Consider the following 9,975-nt stretch of genomic DNA (forward strand, 5'->3'; position numbering starts at 1 on the left):
TTTACGCACGAAAAAACGCCACACCCCCCATTATGCAGCCCTCACGGATGAAGGAAAAAATAAGGGGGGGCTATAAAAGAATGCCAAACGGCCGTGCGGGGAAAAAGGGTTCAAAAAAATTTTTAACCAAAAAACAATTCACCCCCGGTTAAAAACCGGGGCCATTTTAAAGTGGGGAACTTTTTATTAAATTTTTAAAATGCCAAAAAAACAAAAAAAAAAAAAGTTTGCAACGTCTGTTTAAAAAAAATTTAAAAATCTAGAAAAAATTTAAAAAAGTTTTTTGAGAAAATGGGCTTTGAAAAAAGGGGGCGTGGGGCCCGCCCCCCTTTAGAGGGGAGCTCCGAGTGGCGCAAAAAACCCGGGGCGCAGCACGTGGGGTCGGTTTTTTGAAACAGAAAAGGGCCCCGGGTTTTTGTGCCCGGGGGTGTTGACAAAAGAGCAAAAATAATAGAAAAATTTAGAAATAGTTTTTTCCCCTCCACCCCCCCGATACAGGGGGCCCCTTTTCGATTTAGCCCCCCCCCTTTTTAAAAAAAAAACATTTTTTTCTACATTGGTTTTTGGGGTTTTTTTTTTTTTTTTTATCTTATTAAAATCAGTTTTGAAAAACTGTGTGTGTGTGTGTGTGTGTTTGTGTGGGTGCGTGCGTGCGTGCGTGCGTGCGTGCGTGCGTGCGTGCGTGCGTGCGTGCGTGCGTGCGTGCGTGCGTGCGTGCGTGCGTGCGTGCGTGCGTGCGTGCGTGCGTGCGTGCGTGCGTGCGTGCGTGTGTGTGTGTGTGTGTGTGTGTGTGTGTGTGTGTGTGTGTGTGTGTGTGTGTGTGTGTGCGCGCGCGCGCGCGCGCACTCGCCTACTACGTTTAAACGTAACTACATTTTTCAATTCTGCACATAAACTTCCGGCAATCACGCAAAATAGATGTTATATCTCATATTAGGGGATTTTCCTCTACGTTCAAAAGACGTATATGAAACTAATATGTGCTACCTTGGAATTACATTAAAGAGAGGTGTTGAATAAAGTTATACGATTACACCTTCCACAGAAAAGAGGGGATTATTACAACAACTATAAAAGGAGGCAATAAATGTAACGACGTACTCAGTCCACCAAATACCATCCACTGAATCGAGGATTTGAAGAGATCGTGATTAGAGATTTCAAAATCAGTTTTGAACTAATTTGTAAGTATAATTTCTTTTAATATAAAATTTGATTAATTACATTCACAACCATACCTCAAACTCGATAGAACAATTGTTCGCGACCGAACAAAAACCAGCGTCGGGGTATCAATATCGCGAGTCAAAGAAAATCGCGACTTTTAAATAATTTCGGTTTCTCTGCCTTTCAGTGTAAACTCGGCTAAATTCTGTGTAAGCATAGATTCCTTCGAAGAAATAGCCGTATATTTTCTGGTATACACTTGAAGAGCAGAAAAACAGAGTCCCATTGTGGCCTATATTTACTCGCTCCTTTGTCTCGGGGACAAAGGACAATCGCAAAGGGAAAATCGCAATTTTGTCCCATTTTTGTATTTGATTTTGTTTAAGTAAATCATTAAAACATTGAAAAAAATATATAAACAGACAATCTTAAAAAACCGTAATTGCAATTCTCGATGTCATAGAAGTGTACCATAAAAATTTCATTCATTTTTACCGTACATAAACAGAGATACATATTATGATATTTGCATGTGAAGTATATCTATATATATATATACAATTTCTGTAACTTTTAAAGCAAATATCTCAGAAACGGATCGGACAATCGACCGCAAATTTAACACAGGTTTTTGGGATATATATAAGTGCACAATCTCTGTAAATTTCAGCTTTATCCTTTTATTTTGATATAAGCAACATATATCTTTTCTAAAAATCGGTAACAAAAAATTATCCATAAAAATTATCTATAAAAAAATTCAGCTTGATATCTCAAAGTTTGCGGAAATTGGAGCAATCACGTATATTTTTTTTTTTTTTTTTTTTTTTTTTACAGAAATCGTAAACCACTTTACTATTAGCAATTTTTCTAATTCTATTACATTCTTTAATTCCTTCTACTCCTATCTATATATATAAGCACCTAACGTCTGTATGCCTGTCTGTCTGACCGCAAACTACTTGTTATTTTCTGAGAAATTGGAAAAATTTCGTAACCGGTTTCCAAAAACTGGTCTTAATCGCTCGCGACAGTCACGAATTAAAGTGACTGTGTTAATTCTCTTAACGTTGATGCGGATAGAGTGGTCGGGTGCACATAAAATAACCAGGAACATGTATAAGACGACGCTTTATTCTAAATACTTTTGCTCGCGCGTTTTTGCTTCCGCTCTCAAACGCCGATCGTAACGAACGAACTACTGAACTTCGGGAGTCGCGAACGGACACGAACGCTCTCTCCTCACTTCTGGCGGGCGCAAACGCTAACTACGCCCTCTTTTGCAACTCACTCGAATGCTACCGCGGATCGGTAACTCCGAGCGTACCAACGGCAGTACGATACCTCTTTATTTTTCACAGACTGATTAATTCCCAAAAAATTGGAAAAATTTTGTAATCGGTTTCCAAAAAGATCGGTAACAAAAAATTGTACACTTTATGGCACTCTCTGGAACATTCTACCCTTACTTCATATACAATTCTTTGAGACTTGGTCAATAAATTCTCATTTCGGAACCGGTTCCAAAAAGATCGGTAACAAAAAATTAACCACGACATTTTCATCCCCGGAAAATTCTACCCCTATTTCATATACTTTTGGTAAAAATTTGGTCCACTAACGAATGAGTAGTTCGCGTACATACAGACAGAGGACATAATAGTAAAACACGCAAATAATCTCTCTCTCTTTTTTCCATATATTTCTTTTGACATTTACTAACAACTGACATTACTGAGTGAAATTATCAACTTATCTATATACAATGTGAGAAGCCGATTAACTTGAAACTTGGTGACATTTATGAGTATATGTTCGGCTCGAACTTTTGAACTCGAATTTCTGAGCCGAACATATACTCATAAATGTCACCAAGTTTCAAGGGTAAACCAAAGGATAATGTCGCTGCCCTAGATATGGAGGTCGATCTTGAATCTTAATAACGCGAAAATATACGACGATGCGCTGCGTAGTGTCTATGTCATTTGTCTGTGTTATGTTATGAAGTTGCTGCTTTCACATATTATATGTCAAAACTGATAAATCAGTCACTTCAATTCGTGACTGTCGCTAGCAATTAATTATTTAGTGAAAACTTATTTAGTGCCACCTTTGACGTTATTAAATTTCACAGTCAATACTACTTTCGGATACCGATTTCCAAAAAGATCGGTAACGAAAAATTATACAGTTTATAGCACTCCCCGGGAAATTCATATAATAGTGAGTGAGTCTGTCAGGACATCTTCCTTTATATATATAGATGCATGCCCCGCCGGGCTTCGCCCCGGAGAACATGTGTATTAAGACACGCAAATAGTCTCTCTCTTTTTCTCTCTTTTTCTTTTTCTTTCTCTTTCTCTCTCTCTTTCTCTCTCTCTCTCTCTCTCCCGATTCCCCCAAAAAAATAGGTAACAAAAAACTATACAGTTTATAGCATTCCCCAGGAAATTCTACCCCTGCTTCATATATAATTTTTTGCGATTCGGTCAATTAATTCCCGAAAAATTGAAAAAATTTCCGTACCGGTTTCCAAAAAATCGGTAACGAAAAATTATACACTTTATAACATTTCCCGGAAAATTCTACCCTTGTTTGATCTACAATTCTTTGAAATTCGGTCAATTATTTTCCGAAAATTAAAAAAAATTAGAAAAACCGGTTTCCAGAAAATTGGTAACAAAAAACTATACACATTATAACACTTCCCGGGAAATCCTACCCCTATTTTATGTACCCTTGGTAAAAATTCGGCTCACCAACAAATGAGATTCGGTCGATTATTACCCGAAAATTAAAAAAATTAAAAAAATCGGTTTTCAAAAAATCGGTAGCAAAAAAAAGCCGCGACATTTTCATCCCCGAAAAATTTGCGAGATTTTGAGACCAATTTCGTGAGAATCGGTCCATAAATGTGGAAGTAGTTCGCGTACATACAGACAGACAGACGACGCGACTTACATAAATAGATATAATATATGTACTATATATATATATATATATATATATATATATATATATATATCGTACATATATTATATACATGTATGTATATATAATATATACATACACATACATACATACATATACTAAACGTAAAACATTCACATATTCTTTGTATAGGCTATACGGAATGGAGCATACGCCATGCGCGGAAACTTTACCGCTTATTTTTCTTAAAAATGTTTATCGTACGTAAAAAATGAATATAACCATTTTGGACAGAATTTCACGATCTTTCTTTTTTGTAATAACCTTAATTGACCTCCGAGCCATACAAAACGAGATTTTCGCAAAAAACTGATTTTCATGACCTTTGATCTTGAATAACTTTTTTAGCCTAGCCGATATCGTTTTCTAAAATGTTATTATGTTATTATTATGTTATTATTATGTTATTTAAAACAACGAAATAAAGCGATAAAAAAAGTAGTTTCAAATTGTTTTCCACAGATGCCATATTTTCGTCTAAAATAACTGGACTATAGTGGGCCTATTATGTAAGGACCGAAGCACAGACTTTTGCACAACACAAGCTGTGCTTTGGCCTTAATTATTAATAGTTTCATTGTCATTATTATATTTGCTTTGCATATATATTATATGTATAAAGTAAAAAAGCTGCGCAACGACATTAACGATAACGAAACTATCGGTAGGGAGTTATAGAATAGGCCCGGAATGAGGCCATATATATCTAGTAAACTAAATATCACAATCTTTTGCAAAATAACTACCCGTTAGCATTTGTCTTTAACACAATTAATACCAGAATTAAATCTCTGCTTAACAAATGTACTCGCAAACAGAACGAACTTCCACCTACGACGAACTTGGTTTACGGTTTCATATGTCTCAAATATTTCTGAGGAGTTTAAAAGGGTTGTTAAAGATCAAAATGTTAACTTGTCTTTTTACAATTTGAACAAACTTAAGAAATTTATTAAAGTACAGAAGGATATTCTCCCAATGCAATCTAATAAAAATGTTGTATATAAAATATCTTGTAAAAATTGAGACGCTTCATATGTTGGTCAGACAATGAGACAATTAAAGACTAGAACTTCAAAACATCGCAATCATATCCACAGAAATACAACTACTTAGTCTGTCATCACTAAACACAGAATGAATTTCGATCACGAATTTGATTGGGAGAATGTCGAAATTTTTGATAAAGAAAAATATTTATCTAGGACACTATTTTCTGAGATAATCCATATCAAATTGCAAAGGAATAGTCTTAATTCTCAAACTGACACAGATTTTTTACATCATGCATATGTGACAGTTATTTAAGCAAATTGTAATCCATGCTCATAAACATTTTGTCGTTGTCAAATCGCGTTTTACTATTGGTATTATTTTGTTTTATTGGCTTGACCTACAATTTATAGCCTTCACCGTTGCTTTGACCTACGACTTATTGTCTCTTCTTGCAATATCTAATCATATCATTGTTGTGTGTCGTATCGACAAGATCGTTAAGTCTCTTCGTAGAGAGTATTTTTATCTGCCATAATTTATATTCATTTCGCGTATAGCTCTAATTCCACGTTTTTTAGACAGATTGGTGAGTTTTTTAAGGTTTTCTTCTTTTAGTATTAATATCGCAGCATTAATGTAACAACTTTTACAGATATAAGTAGATTAATTGGTCTATTTTTCCAACATAGTTTCTGAAACTTCGAATCAGTAAGCTCACCAGTGTGGTATGGAGAACGTTTAATTTATTTTAATTTATACCGCTAAAGATGGTTCAAAGTTGAGTCGAAACGTACGGATTGATGTAAATCACACGACCAATAAAACAGTTATTCTGATGTTACGCACGGAGATTTGCATCTAACCTTTATTTATAGCCTTTACTTCTCTTATTTCAATTTTGAGGGTCCTTATACTATTTTATTAGATTTTTATTTTACCAATACTTATTTACCAATTTTTAACTGCGTGCCGACTAGATTTTCAGACTTGAAACACAGCTCCGGTTGGAGTAATAAAATCCCCCCCCTACACCTAATTAAATCGATTCGATTTAATTCTTGATGCATTTAAATAACTGTAAAGAAATTATTGCGAAAAGTATTACCTCAGCCAGAGTTCGAACCTGGAACTTCTTTCATTCCGTGAAGGTGTCGTTCGTACCAATTCGACCGCCGAGACGGATGTGGTGATATTTATCACAATAATCTATTATTAGTTGTAACATTACGCGTACTTTCAGCCAGCGTGATTTAAAATTCGAAGTATAGGCGCCAATAAAAATTCACGAATGTAGAAAACGGGCTAACTAAGAACCAGGCGCGATAAATAATGCGCGAAAGTTTTATTTTTATTTGCATTTTACAACCTTATCTTCCAAGAAATGTAATTAACAGATACTGGTTGAAAAATATGTAAAATAGAAATAAAAAAAAAACTTTCGGGAGATTTCATAACTCCAACCGGAACTATATGTTTCAACTATGTGACAAAATTTAGTCGGCGCGTATAGTCAAGGTTGGAAGATAAGGTTGTAAAATGCAAATAAAAATAAAACTTTCGCGCATCATTTACATCGCCTGGTTTTTTAGTAGCCCACGCGTAATCGTGGGTCCCAATGTGGGTTATATCCGTGTTTATTGTTCTCCGTTACTCTTGCAACATCGAGATACAATATAAGCCCGTAGACTGGCATATACATTTAGTTATTCTGTTTTTGTCAATCAGAGAATAGACATCACGCAACATGACGGACTCAAGAGAAGTCATACCATTCTATTGTTCGCCAAGCGGTGACCCGAAGGAGGATAAGGTCAGTCCTATACCATTCTCCCTTTTCTACTTTTAATTTTATATTTTAATTCTCCGTTCAATTCAACATTTCGTATGTTATTTTTCGTTCCATTATTGATCTCATGAATGAAAGTCATGATTTTTGTCGTATAGGAACTTTTGGAGCCGTTTGAATACATTCGAAGTGTAGAAAATCAGAGATGTACCAAATTATCGGTGGCCTTTAACTACTGGCTAAGAATATCGCCTGATAAACTGCGTCAAATTAATGAAATAATAAGCATCGTCTACAACGTGTGCATTTTGTAAGTTACATTTTATTGTAAAGCATCATCGACTTTTATGTGTGTGTATGTGTGTTGTTAATTTTATAAATTTAAACGCATGTAGATAATATAATAGTTACATTTGCTTTCTGCATATTGTATTTATTTATGTTAAAATTAAATGCGCACGACAAAAAGTAAAACATAATATTTTACAAAAAAATTATATTTTATTCTGTTACTTATACTACACAGTTTCTCTTTTTCCAATTATTAATAATATATGTTTTGACTAGTGATGCATTTTGATACGAGAATCTCAAAATCTCGTCTCAGAATTTCTCGTCTCGTTAAGATAATATTTTCGAGATTATTATCTGTCATTTGTTTTTTCTCGTCTCGTTTCGTTCTCGTCTCTTCTCGAAAAAACGAGATAAATACTATTATCGATATTAAATTTTAAGACAAAAATTAATTAAAATACAAAATTCACGAAAACAAAGCTTCCTCTATGTAGCCCAGTCGATAGAGCCCGAAAAAGCCGCTGAAATGAAATTAATTCCGGGAAACGTTTTTTTTTTTTGTCGTGGGTAGTCTAAAACCGGATTTTCGGGATTCTGGAGCATTAGCCGCCATTTTGATTAAAAGGATGATTTTGTGGTTGTTTACATTACTTGAGAGCTATTTTGGTTTGTTTCGCGTGGAAAATGTATGCGCGGAGGCAGCAAGTTAAAAATGTTAAAAAAGTTGCTATACTTTGGAGCCGTAAAAAATTCTTTTGGTATATGTGTTTTTTATCTAAAAGGAACCTATTCACAAAGTTTGACCTAAATCTGAGCACGGACATTTTCGGAAGTTTTGCCTAAATTCTTTTAATTTTTTAATAGATACGACGATATACAAGATAAATCTATTTGGCGGGATGGCATTCCCGTTACCCATTCCGTCTATGGGCTTTCCGACACAGTAAGCGCCACAAATTACGTACAAGCTATTGCTTTAGAAAAAGCAATTGAGCTGCATCCCGAAGTAAGTATTAAAAACGTCTTTACGATCAGCACTGTATTGATTACAATCAGTACTATCGAGCCAATATATTATTTTGTTAAATAGAACATAAATTAAGTTATCTATTTTTATATCTTATTTAACAGGCAGTTAAAATCTTAATTGACGAATTAGTGGAATTTAACAGAGGACAAAGAAAAGATATATATTGGAGAAACAATTCAATATGTCCAACTGACGACCAGTATGAAAAAAATGCGATAAGAAGTAAATATTTATGATTTTGCGATAACTTTTATTATCTGCTGAAACAGAAACTCCATTTTAAAAATTAAATTACATATATAAAATTTGTATATTAATTAATTTTATAGAAGCTGGCTGGCTTGTGAAATTAATGGTAAAATTAATGAAACTGTTTTCATCTTGCGAAAAAGACTTTTCATCGGTCTTAAATTTAATGGGCTATTATCACCAGATACACAATGATTATTGCAATTTGTGTGTTGGTAAGGTAAGTAATTTGTTTAATTTTTATTATTAATTTGATTAATTTTCTATTATGCGAGTTGCGTCTCGGAACCTCTTGAATGAAAAGTAGATATAGATTCTCGAACGATAAAAAAAATTACTGTGACGTGAGATTCATTTTCTCGACACTAGGGTGTAAGAATTATTCAGAGTGCCCGTTTCCAGAGTTAATTAAGTAAACTGAATTTGTTATTATCACAGGACGATAAAAATTATTGTGATGACCTGACCGAAGGGAAATTCAGCTTCCCTATTATACATGCCATTAAACACGATGATGACTGGCGAATAAAAAGTATCCTTTAAAAAACATGATATACGCATTTACGTTCGAAATTTGTATCTTAATTTATAAAATTTAAATATATATCCTTAATAAAGCCTATAGATATTCTAAAACAACGAACTACGGACATCAATCTTAAAAATTATTTTGTGGAGTTGTTAGAGAAATTAGGTTCTTTTAAATACACAAGGGATGTATTAAAAGATCTAGACAAAAAAATAAGAATAGAAATTGAACGTTTAGGAGGCAATCCACTATTCGTAAATATGCTGGACAAATATGAGAACGAGGTGCTGTGCCACGGTATTAAAGGTGAAAATATTATTAATGCTAGCTTTTCGAAAAATTGCATTAATATTTATATATTATAAAAGTACCTTTAGATTTATAATTACTGATTAAAAATATTATTATTATTATTTTGTTATTATAAACATTAATTCTTAGTGTTATTGTTTTTTGTTTCAGGAAGACGTTCAGAAGAGCTCCAGGAAAGCGTTCAAAATATCAGAAATTATTTATTATATATAACAATATTGATATTTAGTGTTATAGTTTGTTTTATAATAAATAATGTGTTATATTAGTTTTATAATTATTATAGTGTTATAATTTGTTTTATTATTATTAAATAATTTTTACGTTAAAATATAGTATTATTGTACATGTTATGTATTATATATTATATAGTACGTTTTTTATAATATTAAAATATTGTATATCTTGAACCATTGCCTAAAATCCCTCAATTTCTTCGATCTTTATTTGATGGTAGTAATGTAAAATCAATTGATTTTTTTAATCGTATTTGTAGTTATAATAGTTCATTTTCTTTCGCATTATTTAATGCAAATTTAATTAATTTCCAAGAAAAACGTCCTGGTTCGTATTGTTTTAAAATCCAAGGGCAAATTTATTATATAAAGTCAACACAGCATT

General features: G+C 33.3%; 1 protein-coding gene across 2 annotated transcripts; it reads left to right on the forward strand.

The window, feature by feature from the left end:
- The first annotated feature begins 1,010 nt into the window (after positions 1-1,010).
- Positions 1,011-9,764, forward strand: LOC143896925 (terpene synthase-like). 2 transcript variants are annotated; one of them, XM_077405097.1, is made up of 9 exons: positions 1,011-1,184; positions 6,880-6,964; positions 7,099-7,250; positions 8,099-8,240; positions 8,366-8,486; positions 8,594-8,733; positions 8,952-9,045; positions 9,139-9,348; positions 9,505-9,764. In XM_077405097.1, exons 2-9 carry the CDS (start codon positions 6,899-6,901, stop codon positions 9,621-9,623), a joined length of 1,044 nt encoding a protein of 347 aa, XP_077261223.1. In that variant the 5' UTR covers positions 1,011-1,184; positions 6,880-6,898; the 3' UTR covers positions 9,624-9,764. The 2 variants fall into 2 exon arrangements, with proteins under 2 accessions (XP_077261223.1, XP_077261224.1); XM_077405098.1 differs by lacking the exon at positions 1,011-1,184 and adding an exon at positions 5,938-5,956.
- Positions 9,765-9,975: the final 211 nt, after the last annotated feature.

Source organism: Temnothorax americanus, unplaced genomic scaffold (assembly GCF_048541705.1).
Source record: "Temnothorax americanus isolate GAGA-0224 unplaced genomic scaffold, ASM4854170v1 Scaffold2, whole genome shotgun sequence".
NCBI classification, from domain to species: Eukaryota; Metazoa; Arthropoda; class Insecta; order Hymenoptera; family Formicidae; genus Temnothorax; species Temnothorax americanus.

Bases quoted from the DNA above. Each gene is read 5' to 3' on its own strand.
- LOC143896925 (XM_077405097.1), top strand. From the start codon at position 6,899: ATGACGGACTCAAGAGAAGTCATACCATTCTATTGTTCGCCAAGCGGT. The intron at 8,487-8,593 runs GTAAATATTTAT...TTAATTTTATAG, and splicing joins TGAAAAAAATGCGATAAGAA to AAGCTGGCTGGCTTGTGAAA. The intron at 9,046-9,138 runs GTATCCTTTAAA...TAAAGCCTATAG, and splicing joins TGATGACTGGCGAATAAAAA to ATATTCTAAAACAACGAACT.